This window comes from Ptiloglossa arizonensis, chromosome 13 (genome assembly GCF_051014685.1).
Source record: "Ptiloglossa arizonensis isolate GNS036 chromosome 13, iyPtiAriz1_principal, whole genome shotgun sequence".
NCBI classification, from domain to species: domain Eukaryota; kingdom Metazoa; phylum Arthropoda; class Insecta; order Hymenoptera; family Colletidae; genus Ptiloglossa; species Ptiloglossa arizonensis.
The window spans coordinates 13,357,703-13,371,934 of NC_135060.1; the positions used below are offsets into that span (position 1 = coordinate 13,357,703).

At 40.1% G+C, this 14,232-nt stretch overlaps 1 protein-coding gene across 19 annotated transcripts in view; it reads right to left on the reverse strand.

Annotated features, from left to right (window-relative positions):
• LOC143153680 (protein muscleblind) overlaps positions 1–14,232 on the reverse strand; it is a 648,624-nt gene that overhangs the window by 395,854 nt on the left and 238,538 nt on the right. Inside the window, exon 4 of one of the 19 annotated variants that reach the window (XM_076325120.1) lies at positions 12,477–12,889. The exons of the other annotated variants lie outside the window; for them this stretch is intronic. Within the exon in view, the coding sequence (XP_076181235.1) occupies positions 12,824–12,889 (66 nt within the window). The 3' untranslated portion in view covers positions 12,477–12,823. Of the gene's footprint in view, positions 1–12,476; positions 12,890–14,232 lie in introns of those variants that run through there. 19 annotated transcript variants of the gene reach the window in all.

The window sequence follows — 14,232 nt, forward strand, 5'->3', positions numbered from 1 at the left end:
ATACATCGAAATGAAATATGTAACAGACATTAACTGAACAATTTTGTTATTGTTTTCAGCGAAATAGAAATTTCCGAAAAGTGAATAGACTTTAATTAGAAAAATATGACAATTATTTAAAATATGCATTCAACGAACCGAGTCTTCCGTTTTGTTTTCAGCAATTTTGATTTCAGATTTGTGGTCAGCGACCTCGAAAACATTCAGGTAGCAATTGTCGGTGTAAATCGGCGCTCTCGTATCGATGTTCTATCGTTTTGTCCAAATTTTGGCCACGTTTCGAAGCAGTGTGCGTCGGTCACCGGTGACCACCGTGGCATTGAACGTTAAAAATTCGTACTCTCCCCGAGACATCTAATAGACGAGAACATATGAAACGGGAACGTTACACCGTTCGCGGTATCACGCGATACGAAGTTATGAGGCTAAAGTAATGGCGGTTCTAATGCGGTTGCTCGAACCGATGTAATTGCGGAGGGAAAAGAAAAGGGGCAGGCGAGAAGGACGGGCACAGGGAGAAGGAGCAAGGAACAGGAGGAGAGGGAGGTAGGGAGGGGAGGTTGAGGAAAAAAAGATTAAAACGAGCGTCGTGCTGCGATGGAAAGGGAGTTCAAGGCGCGCTTCCATTACTTCATTTCCAAGGCTGAAAGGTGCAGGACAATGGGGCGCCCTCGGAAGGTTGACATGACCGAAAGCCGCAGGATATCTCGATCGTTTCGAATGCCAGAAGCGAAAACGAGACGAGAGCCGCTCGGGTGAACAAAAGCTATCGCCTCGCGAAAAATATTGCGACTCGCTTTAGAGAACGATTCGCTCGTACGCTTAAGTTTTATTAACCGAGATGGACAGACGAATTGCGGTTATATCCCGTTACGAAACGACCGACGATGATGGAGAACGCATCATCAACGGGAATGAATATAAATATTACGCGATGCGCGATTTATGGGCCTGTCGGTGCAACGTTTCTCGCGGACCACCTCGATAAAGGAGACCTTTCGGCAAAATCCAGGGAGAAAATCCTATTCAATTGTAACTTTTTCAATGTACTTCGTATTAAGTGCTTAAAGATAGTATTTACGGTTTAAATATTTGTAGCGCAAGTTTCTGCGGTTTAAAAATTGTAGCGAAAATTTCTGCGGTTTCAAATTGTGGTGCAAAGTATCGAGGTTTTCAAAATTGTAGCGCACATTATCGAAGTTTAAAGATTACAGTAAAGAGTACTACACGGTTTACAAATTTCTATATAATCGTCGCAATGGGCAAAATACAATGTTCGAGTATTTGTTACCCATGTACGAAAATGTGATAGATCGCAGGAGACATGGGTATTTCACATTTTTCGAAACGAACATTTCTCGTATTACTTATACTCGTTCTACTTGTATACTATTTGCATCGAAGTCGTAGTCTAGAAATTATTTCAGTTTTAATTACGTCTCTATCGATTCTAAAAATCATACCGTTAATAATTTCTATTTATACCGATATAACTCCCCCCACCGTGTGCTATGATAAATTTTGCAACGAAACTTGTGCACTTATTTCCGCTACTGTGACTCCAGATGGTCAGCAATTTTTCCTTCGTTTACGAAGAACGTCGTATTTTGTACATACATCGTGATTTCTTCGTTTGCTGTCCAATATAATATTTAAATACCGCCCTTTTACTTAAATTGTTATCGTAAAAGAGAAACGACTTTACAGAGTGAGAATAAAACTGGTTCTTTCCAACTACAGGAAAGTGCTTTCTTCGTTCTTTTTGCCCGTTCGGAACTTTTTGTCAATTCATTTAAAATTCTAGCTAAATTCTTCTTTTCTCTTTCAAGTGTAGTTATCGTTGTTACGTGCATCGTTAAATTTAATCAGTGATGCATTTCTTCGGGAAACATCGATGCATCTCGTCTTTGAAATCATCTTGATTTTTCGTCGTACGGCAAGCAAGGACGATTGTTAAACTTTTAGCATCGACATCGTTATATTTTCGAAGAGTTAAATGTTCTTCTAGCCGTTTAAAATTCCAACTTCAAACAACAAACTTCCAACACACTTTACTATTCCATAATGTAAGTATTAATTACCGCACACTTGCTATGTACAGATACGATATATGTAACGTGTAAGTATAAGGTATAAGAAAATTTTAATACACTTTTACATTTAACAATACCCAAATATATAAAATCCAATGAAATCTATTAATACAAGAGGTGTTTCATTGCGCAGATTTGGTAATTTAGCGTTTATTGCTCCTTATTTAAGCTATAGTAATATATAGCACGATCTACCGTTTCGTAAGAATTAATATTAACAACAGATAAGGTTCGAGCATTTAAATTTTTCGATTCGGTTCGCTTCTTTCGAGTCACTTTTCAAGCAGCTATATGCATTTAGATATCAAAATACTTCAAACGCCTACTTGTTAAAATTCGCACAGAATTAAAAACTGTAGCAAAAGATGCACTCGAAATTTACAAGCTCTCGTTAACAATTGTGTAAGTTGCTACACGCAAAAAAAAAAACTGCACGCACAAAAGTAAATCAACTTTCGAGTTAAATTACAACATTACAAGGAAATGAAAAATTATATAACGAAGAATCGGATAATGGAATATCCACGTAGAACTTGAACGAAATATTTCAATTAGAAAGTGATACCATTCTCTTCGTTATAGTTCAATGATCGAAACGATCACACTTAACTCTCAGCATCAGTCTTCTAGAACTGTGTTTTCATTTCTTCTTGTTCTTCTCGTTACACTTGCCGAATAAATAGAATTATTTCCTCGAAGAATAATTGCGGTTTCGATCGTTAAACTGAGAAATTGTTTTACCTGCTTCTTGGTTAGAATTCTATACAAAATGGTTTCCTTCTCCAAAGCTGTTCTTTTGTCCGTTCGTACGGTTAATAAATATCCTTGCTTAGGAGTTATTGAAAAAAAATACTTAGTTTGAAAAGCAAAGAAGAGAAACGGGATGTGTAATACGTTTCCGAGAATCGATGTTTTTCCATTCATCGATCGTCGAAGCGTTCAGTTGTGTAACAGTAACTAATAATCGAATCCTTTGAAGTTGGAGTTAAAACGGTTAAACAATTTTCAAGAAACGCCCATAATCTCGATGCCGACCGAGTAAGATGCACACATGCATACCTCGTACGCGTTTTGTTACACGTTTCTCTGACTCATGCGACTAACATTCATCTTCCGACCATTTCAGATGCACTTATTATCCCGCGATAGTCAGTTCGTGCTTGTCATCGAGAATTACTATGTCACGAGTACAGCGATTGTCAGACGTTGTTATCTCAACGATCTGTTATTACCGTGGCGCATTGTGCACAGAATATAAAGTGACGGAACGCGAACGCGAGCAGTGTTAAGCGAAAAAGCTGTTATTTAACAACACCAGAAGTAATTATTTTCCCGTTATTTTTGTCATTGTCGACGACCGTTTCACTTCCATGCGAAACAGAAAAGAATAAACGATGCGAGCTCCGCTTCGTTTAACCATTTTAAGAGGATTTTTCAACGAATAGCAAAAAAAAAAAGAAAAACGAAACGGAAAGTTACTCGTTATAAATAACGTATTGATAAATTCGATATTCGGGAAGGAATTGTGGTAAATGGAAACAAGCGAAGGACTTTGAACGAAGAATCTCGATACTAGGCTCGGAATGATAAGAACGAAATAAAATGTCGACGCAAGAAAATTCAGAACGAACGCTTTGAAAGAAAACCGGACGATGCGGCCGCGGTTTGCTCCAACTTCTTAATGGTTAAATCAGGAACTCAGGAATTCTTGGAAAACTACGAAGGGCGTTTGCGAAGTTCTACAATTTAGAATTCCTGCTGACGAGACGGCATACCCAATTCCGAATCACAGTTGACCCAAGCAAGTTTCTAACATGTTTGCTTCCGTTTACAACTAGTGCTTTTTCGGTTTGCTCGCGACTGTTCGTAACCGCAGTTACATTTTATGCCGGTGAAGTTCAGTAACGCTCGAAGACACCATAAAGTTTCGGACAGCCACTGTTTTCGCCTTGAGGAACGAGGGTGTCGAGACTTTAAAAATTGTTCAGAGGTTACAGGACGCCATTGAGAGTGCAGAAACAAAATCTAATATCGGTGAATACCGATACAACTAGCGAACTGTCTAATTGAACTAATTATTTTACATAAATTGTCGCCCGCTTTCGAGTGACAATTTTTACCCCGGATTCGAGTAACAAAATTATTTCTACCATTGTTTACGTAGCGTGGAAAATTAAAATTGTTATATCTTTCTTTGCGTTGATATTTTTAGAGAATTGACGACGTTTTTTTCAGTAAAAATGGATACAAACATGACCTTGTCTAAATTATTTTTCATTCTACGAATGATTTGAATTTTGTTAATAACGTTAGGTTCGAACAAGATTGTGTTTAGGATTATTTCTAATGTGGAAACTTCATCGATCATCAGTGAAAATATGTTCAAAGAGATAAAATTTATTATTTTGCAGTTGACACACCGTTACGCGTATCCTTCGAACGTTACGCACGATGCTTGGTCTCAACTCGAGATGAAAATCGCTTATATCGTTTTCAAGCGGACCAGAGGTCTCAATTATGTCACTCGAAAGCAAAAATTACACTAAGACACATTTGTCATCGTTGTCGAGATAAATGTTGGATGTTAGATAGAATAATGTGTGCATGGCAGTATTTGCAGCTTGCGATGACGATACAGACTGTCGATGACGTTCAGCTCACCTTCTTCCAAACGTTTTAAGTTTTCCACTTGTACTCATTGTGCACGACGTTTCGTCAAATGCAGCCTGCACCGATCGTACCGTACCAGTGCAATGGTTTTGCAACGGTAAGAATAGAATAATCATGATTCAATGTTAGCTGCAACAACCGAACCACGAAGTCCCACGTTCCCATCGGTCTACGTTTTGCAACGATTATTTGCAAGGAATAAGATCGTGCTTTCAGGAGAATGTCGTCAATTTAAACGGTATATAGATTTCAAGAAAACGTACGCGAGTTCGATAATAAAAAAGAACAAATAAATAAAATAGAACGAAAGGAAATATTTGAAACGAGAAATAAGATTGTACTTTCGAGAACAAAGTTGTCAATTTTGTTCGATAATCGAACCACGAAGTTCCATGTTTCCCTCGGTCTACGTTTTGTAACCATTATTTGCAAGAAATAAGATCGTGCTTTCAGGAGAACGTCATCAATCGAAACGGTATACAGCTTCCAAGAAAACGCAGTACAGTTTAACGATAAAAAAGAACAAATAAACGAAGTGGAACGAAAGGAAATATTTGCAAGAAGAAATAAGATTGTATCTTCAAATTGTCAATGTGGACGGTACTTATGGATCAAAGAAAAGAAGAAAAAAAACGAAATAGTGTAATGAGAAATAACAAATGAAATAGGACGAAAGAAAATATTCGTTTCATTCAGCGATTTTACTTGTAACTTGTTTTTGACGTAACCCGGAAGCGTATGGAAATAGAACCAGAGTACGTTTGACAATTTTGAACCAGAATGACACGTCAAACATGTTGGAATAGTTTGTCGATCGCCTCGAGATACAACCCGTACACACGTGTGTGTATCTCACCGAATAGAAAGTGCATAAACACGTTCGAGTGCGATACGTATGATTAATGGGCGAATAGATTAATAATTAATTATTCCGTTTTTGCGCAAAACTATTGCAGTAGGACGTAACGATTGAATTGCAAATTAACGCGCGTCCAAGTACCTGGACGCGTGGACCAACCATTTCGGTTGAGATTAAAAATAATTTCCATAGGTGAAAGCCGAACGAAATCGCATTTCATAATTTTGAAAAATTCGAAGACTGTCCCTGCATAAGAGGTCCCAGGATGGATATCCTCGCGCCAGAACGGTATATCATTCGGGAAGTGAAAAATGTTCCTCTTCTATCCAATTCTCCCTACTTCACGGTTCGCGATAAGAGTATTACCGTATGATATATCGCGGCGCGTGTTTACACAGATATTAAAATTGTTTAATAAAAGTAGACGAACCGCTCCGTGCCGCGATTATTAATATGCGAATAAATAATAAATCGAATGCCGGATGTACAACGGTACGTATAATTCTATTTGTTCATCATTATCGAGCGGGCGGTGCGAGATCACTCGCGAATTACTCAATTTTATTCGTTGTACGATGAATTAACGCGGAAAGTATTCCCGTTGTTCGCGAAATCTATTGACAACATGGCGTTGGAAATTACAGAAATACACGATTCACTTCGATCAACGTCGAAAACCTCTAATTATCGGAACGGGCCAGACGGTGAAAAGAGAAACCTTGTTTAGCCAATAATATAAAATTCGCTCGAATTTCGCGTACAACGTTTAATCGATCGAGACCGTATTTAACGGCAAGGCCAGAAAGTAGCATTCAATTTCTCAATTCCACGGATCGAAATATGCAACAGTTACGAAAGTCTCGTTGTTGTTCCAAAACGTGATCGAAAACAGTGGATCAAATAAGTATTTGTCCATTATGTGGAAATTCACCTAACCTACGAATCTGATTTTAATGAAAGTTTGTGTGCATATAAAGTTAAACGTTTTGTCGACAAAAAATGTTCTCAAGACGATAAAATTAAAACCCGAAAATTCAACATTGCTTCGCTGTTTTAATACAATTCGGGTGGGAGGGGACTTTTTTCACAGTTGAACGATAGAGCATTAAAAACTGTACACTTCTTGCAAGAAAATTTTTCGTTGTATCTTACACGGTTACAAAGTTATAAAAAAAATGAAAGTCATTGCAAGCTCTTCAATTCGTCTGAAATCGCCTACAAGCAGTCTTTACGATGCCATTTTCTCTTTGATTTTTCAAATACACCGTAATGGTGCGAAATAGAATAAAACTTTTCGCGTGAAAAATGTTCAGTTGTAAGTGTTCTGTCGTTCCGTTGCAAAAAAGTCACAGGAAAAGTGCTTTAAAAAATAAGAAAAAACATTGAAACCTTTGAGACTTGATTTTACCTTCTTAAAGAAATTTCCTGTGGACAAAACAATTTCTCTGTGTATACACTATTACGCTCTAAATGCACATAAATTTTCATTAAAATCAGACTTACAGATGAGAAGAATTTCCTTGTAACATGACGTGCAAATACTTGGAGACCCTGTAGTTCGATCGCGAAAATTCCGAGCCGTATTTCTAAAAGGTAGAGAACCTTGTCATTTGTACAAGTACCGGAAATATTGTTCCAACGCGACGAATTTTCCAGGATGAAACTTCACTTTTCTGAGAACCCAACGTAATACCGGTTTAAAAATAATATACCCATTTTGCAGCGTAAGTTTTAAGACGTAAGATGACATTTTTTACCATCCGATAAAAATGTACCGTTTTATATCCAAACGATCGGCACGATGTTTGTTACGAACGAACTTTGTCGCATGTATACATATATCGAGGGAATAACGTGGTTTGTCCAACCGTATTACCATTATCGTCGGTAAACCGATCAAAATTACTTATTGATACTTGGTATTACAACGAACACACTTCGGACGATCGTCGAAAGCGATAAAATTGGATGTTTCGCACATTGTTCATTTTGCAATTTTCAACCTGCGAACAACCTCGAGTACGAAAACGGACAATAGTGGATAAATTGAAAGCGATTGAAAAAATTGTAATTTTGTCAGCGTATCGACCGTAATAAAAAAATCCTATTCGTTAAGTATAAAAATACGAGACAAGTCGTATTTTTCGTAACGTTCACCGTGTATACGTTTTCACATTTTCTACTGTCTCCGCGGGGAAGCGTATCGCTTCTTTCTTTGATGTCGATAAGTGATCGCAGTAGATCGATGAAAACAGCGTTAAAGTTTAATCGAGAAGCGTCATTTCGCGCGATGCTATTCCGCCTCGGAGCAGAAACTCGTATCGTACTTGGAAATAGTTTCATCGAGATAAATAACGGAGACTACGTGGTCTTTCTCGCACGCGGGCGCGCACGCGCATGTGTTTCGTTTTCCTATATTCTGCAAAGCACCGCACGAAATCGGACGAAATAAGTTTTTCATCGAATTAAAATCGCTCGTAACCGAGCAGCCTTCGATCCCCTTATCCCGAACGAGGATACAATCTCACGTTCGACGATGAAACGAGGCGAAGTGGTAAAATCGCGCGCGTTACGGTGCACCCTCAAAGAGAAAATCACGTGGGAGACATAATAGGAATGTAGGTACCAGCGAAAGCACTATCCGTGGAATTTTCAAACAACATAAGTTAGCCAGCCAGCCGGGCAGATATTGCCAGCACGTAGAGAGCGGAGCAAGAAAGTGCTGAATGCGATTTCGTCATTATTTTATTTCGGACGACGGTATTGGAATATCTAGATGGCATCGGAACGCGCCAAAGCTCTCGTTCCTATTGACCTCGGGGACAAATAGCCGCACCTTTTACCCGCTTTCCACTCCGTGTTAACTTTAATTTCATTCACCTTCTGCGGAGAATTCGAACTAGCTGCCGCGAAAGATCGTTCCCCGCGAGAATTTCCCGCGATTGTTGGAAAAATGTCCATCGTACCTCGAACGTAGCTCGTATTATTTTAAAAAAGGGAAACATCGCCAGATTTCCATTATTTCGTTGTCGGGTGTTACAGCACGAAATACTCGATTTTTAGGTCGAAATATAAGTTTGCGAAGGACGAGTATCCAAATGGCGCTGATTTTCCGTCAAGGTGTGGTATCGTGGAACACGAGAAGTTCGAGGAGGGCTTTTTTTTCTTCTTTAATTCGTATCCAAGTTCGAATATAACTCGTTTAAAAATTGAGAAATATAATTTTAAGAAACAGCAAGTTTCATCGTGGTAAACTTCAAATACGATTTTACGAAGTTTAAATATATCTAATTTGAAACGTAAGTGGCAACGTAGCCTCTCGAAAATTGAAACAGGTCGTTTCAAAAATTGACGAGATCCAGTCTCATAAACTTGAATGTACTTAGTTTTAAATATACAGTTTTAAATTTAAGGGACGAAAAAGTTCTTCGAAAATCGAAAATTATTATATCGGTTCCCATAAACTCAAATGTACTTAGTTTTAAATACAACCAATTTCAAATTTTCCTAAATTCCCTGTAAAAGTTAGTTCTATCGAATATTCGAATTCTCCTTAAATTTCGTCGATAGAACCACCTCGGAATCGAGAATATTTTTAAAAAACCACTGCATCGAGTAAGTGGCAACTATTGGTGAATCGGTCGTAGCGGTTTTATCGTTTCGAGGACGAATCGACGATGATTCGCGACCTTTTCTTTAAAATCGCCATTTTTATTTTTACACGAATGTAACTTTGGTCGCGAAAATTTTTGCCCACAATTTCGAGACAACTGACGAACAAGGCGGTTTCGCAAGGATTAACCAACCGGTCGTTCAACACGAAAAAGGTTACTTTTATTTTTGTTTTCATTTTCTCTCGCGAATTATCGAGCTCGCGTTTATCCGATTTAGCGAAAACGTCGCTCGGACGAAACATGCAAAATTACACGGGATTATGTCGATCGTGTCGGACGGACGACTTCGTTCGCCTGTAGATGAAAATAAGGGGAAAAGGAAAAAAAGAGAATTCGAGCTGCGCGGCCTTTAAGCGTTGGAAAGCACGGAACTGTTTTAAAAACTCCCCGGAAGTTTTATTCCCTCGGTGTCTTAAACTTCTGCCGCAGAAGTTCCGCGCACCTGCACCCCTACAAGGAAACTTCCTTATTGAAAACTATTTGTTGTGTTCTCCAATTCGCGACTTACAGCAGTCGTAAACGAAAAATTATACCGCCCTAACGAGCCGCACTCTCGAAACTGCACGATGCAGTTAAACACGGAGGTTCGTTTACCAGCCCCGAGTCTAAAATCAAATTTGTAAAAAGGGATAAACGGGTCCCGTTTTATTTTCTATTTTTACAAACGACATTACCGCGTCTCTCGCAACTAGATTCGAACACGATGTTACCATAATTACAGTATCTCTTCCGGAGAACGAGAATAGACAATTTTTTGAAATAAAATACAAAACCTCTCGAAAAATAATATTTCTCGAGCCACGTGGAGGAGCAACGAGGAGAAATCAGTTTCGTAGACGGACGCATAGGATTGCATTTTAACAAAATGATCGAATCGAACGGTACAGACGCGTGACGCGTCCATACTACCACGGTTATGAATAATATTGTATCACAGATGGAACGTACGTTAGTTTACTTAACTTTTATCGCGCAAATCTTCTCTGCGTTTACTCGGAAAGAAGTTCGAGTTTCCAGTATCACCCTGTACACGGCGCAAGAGTCCTCAAACTATTTAGCGGTTACCTCGCCGAACAACAAAGTCGTTTCGGTGGATGCTCCAATTTCTTCGAACAGTCCGTCCATCGACGTTTCCGCGGAGCGTAGGAAATATTTCGCAATTAAAAACGAAGTATCGAGCGCGAAATATATTCCGAATGGTCGACACGAACGATCGATCGAATCGTAAACAATTTATCTCATCGTCGACGAGGGGGTGGGTGAAGCGGTGTAGTCTTGAAACAGTAAAGTAAGTAACACGTGGCGGTGGTAGAGCGAAGTTCGTGATAATAATAACGAAGTTAATTTTCCATGCCGGGTCGTTAAAACTCGACGAACTGTCGAGCACGCTCGAAAAGCGCGGCAGTTGTAATTGGGAAAAATTTAAAAACAAAACGTTACCACTTTGCAAGAGATAACGATCGCGCGTGGAACACACTCATCAACGGAGTAGAACGTGTTCCCGTTTGTCAGAGGGTCCTTTCAAACGTTTATTACGAACTCTCGAAGTTTCGACATTAAAATCCAGTTCTCCTCGTCCCCTCCCCCCCTCGGCGAGCCCACTCTCTTCGCAGCCGCCTCGTCCTGCCACCTCGTTATCAAAATCGAAAATCATAAGCAGCTATAATTGAGGACGCGGCCGAACCGGACCGCGCATCGAAATTCATCGTGGAACGCCGTAACATCGAAATAATTAGCGAAATGTCAATGTTGCGGTAAAATCTACGAAATTCCACGGACACGGACGAAGGTTTTACAAATTGAAGCTAACGGAGTCATCGAACGGAGCGAGAGAACGAAGGGAAGATATTTCCGTGAGAAATATTGTTTCGAAATTGTGGCACAACGTAATTAACGACCGACGGGGATTCCCCCGAAACCGCCGTTCCTCGTTCTATACGTGAGAAAATCGCAACGTTGGCCGCGCTTCGATGATTTCTTACGAATTTCAACACTCTGACCCGGCGCCATTTAAATATCGCGCCAGTGTTGCTCCGAACCAACCGAGACAATGCTTTCGCGCAATGCGAAAACTGTCTAATCCGATGGTAAATATTCTTTAGGAATAATTCTCTGTATCCTAATTTGTACGAGTTGGGTAAGAATAAATGAATATCGCGTAGATCGTGTTCGTAGTTCGTTTTAAATTTCTATTCGTATCGACGTATAGTAAAAGTTTAAATTTTTTGTTCATCGCAATGATTTTCTTAGTTAAAATTTACAAAATAACCGATATACGCTTCGCGGGTATATTGCGTATTTTACAAAGTAACGCGTATGTACGTTGCCTGCGGGCACAGGTTCAACAATTTTGTAACGAAGATACGATAAATATAAATTCAAAAACGATCTTGCGCGGATTACGTTTAATCATGCGTAATTGAGATTTTTCGGAAACGATTCGAGTAACATTCAATTGTAGATCGAACGAGTTCGCGTCGGACTATTTGCACTGGTAAAACCTGATCGGTCCACCGATAATATTCTCGTCAAAATATTGCGAAAAAATGAGCGATTCAACGTTCATTAGCATTGTCATTCTCAGTTACAAATCGTTCTCAACACGTAACGGTCCAACGATCACCTTGCGGGGTGTTGCATACTACGCTGAATCGCAGATCGAGATAAGATAAATCGAAGCTCGAATTAAAATCGTTGCACTTCCTCGATACAACGACGCGAACGAGCCCGATTGGCGTCGTTTTATCGAGGAAGTATCGCAAACGGTATTCGTTGAAAATTATCCCAGGAAACTCGATCTGCTCGTAAAAATGATAAAAAACGAACGTCCGTAAACGATGCTCTCGGTTTGCAAAACGACGCGAACGTTTTCGTTTCGTTTCCCCCGCGCGATCGGCGTGCACGTTACGGTTTATCTTCGTCTCTCGGAGTTACACGTCTGCGTATAAAAAAAAAAAGGAAACAATTAACTCCGCGTTGATGAATCTTTCGATCACGAACAACAATCGATCCATTCACCGGAGAAGGGCAAACCAATTTCACGTTCCTTCGATCGACTCCCCTGTTCGGTTGTTGTTCGCGCACTTATTTCGTTTTACTTTCACTCTATATTTCATCCGACACCTTATACGCGCGGCGGAGCAGAAGCAAAGAAATCTATTACTGCTTTCACAGACTGTACACCAGATGGTTCTTAAGAAGCAAAGTGGAAGAAAATTGGATTTTTTTATTTATAGCAAAGACCGTACAGCAACACGGCTGCCAGTACGGTATTACCTGGATATCGTTAAATAGAACAGCCCGTGCGATCCATTATTCCGTGCCGAGCTTAAATCGTCGTTAACGACTTTTCGCGCGCTCCGCGAACGTAACAACGTTACACGAACCGCCCTCGCAAGTGCCTTGGTCGCTTGTAACCGACTTTTGTCCGACTTTTTTTTCCTTCTTTTGTACCTGTTTACGCGGATCGTCGGAGACTACCGCGATTCGGCCGGATCTTTACAGACTCTATCGCGTTAATTACTCCCTTACCGCACCACGAGACCTGTTGTACGCTGCTCCGTTCTCCAGGTACTAACGTGTGCTGAACTTACCTGAAACAAAAAGATAAGGTCGCGTTAGATCGTTGCTGACGGAGACAACTCGAACTCGAACGATCAAATATAATCGTCGTCGGGTTGCCTCGCGGAGTACGATTACAATTATAAAATACATTCGAATTAACGACAACGTTCGCGAGTTTCAACGTTGTTCGTCAATTTGGTTATTTCGGTCGAGATCGTATACTTTGACTCGACCATTGTCCGTTCACGGTTCCCCTTATTCGTGTACCGTCTTCTCATCCATTAATTGTGCATACTTTGAACTCGATTCTCGTAACGTCACAGTTCCAACTTCAAACGAAGGAATGTATATTTTATTAAGACAGGAACGATACGAACGGCAATCTCGAAATATGCAAAAAAGGGTAAAGTACAAAATTATTATCTTTGTATTATTTTTTAGACCGTACTTGGGCAAAAAATTATATTACTTTCACGATATTTCGAAATCGTTTTCGATTCCAAAGTATTACGGTTGGCGGTCCGTTACGACAGAATAAATGCAAAGTCGCAAAGAGTCAAATACACTTCTCGTTGCGACTGCGAATTAAGTGCCGTAAAGGTGTCGCTAAACGCGAACTGAAATTAAACATTCCCTCCCGTGTCTTCCAAAGGAAATGCATACACGGTTGTACAGCGCGGATGATCGAAACTCAGCCTCCGGTTACCGTTTACTTGATAAGTTTTCCGCCCTGTTGTGTCTCATTCTAGTTACCCTTTATACCTTGCTCGACATCGTTACGAGTACACTCGCCTTTGCATTTCTATTTTCCCAGAAAGTTCACGGTCCAGAAGTCGGTCAACGCTGAGAATATCTTTCCGTTTCGAATTCACGCGATGAAATCGGGGTTATTAATGTCACTGCGCGTTCTAATTTCAATGGTGGGACGAGAGGAGAGGCGAGGGAGCAACAGGGCACTCTAGGTGAATTGCCATTCGAAACGTTCGAGTCGAAAGCGAAATGGGAAAGAAGGAAACGCGAAACACAGAGCCGTAATTACTCGGTTACACTCGGCAGCTTGATCGACTAATTGCGCGGCAAACATTTCAACGATTTCTTTAAAACTGCGGACGAGAAACTACGATAAAGAACAAAACACAGTTGTCGTCGAGGATACCAGTCGTCCAAAAAGATCGCGACGGAGAAAGGAAAGACCCGAAACGAGGCGAGCAGTTGAACCGATTCAACGTTTCGGTCGTTTCTTCGGATCGAGAAACGATATTAACCACGATAATATCCTTCCTGGCCATAGGTACGCGTTCATCGCGAAAGAAAATACTTGGAATGGAACGAGAAACGAAAAATAATGAGAAAAAGCGACCACAGTATCGTT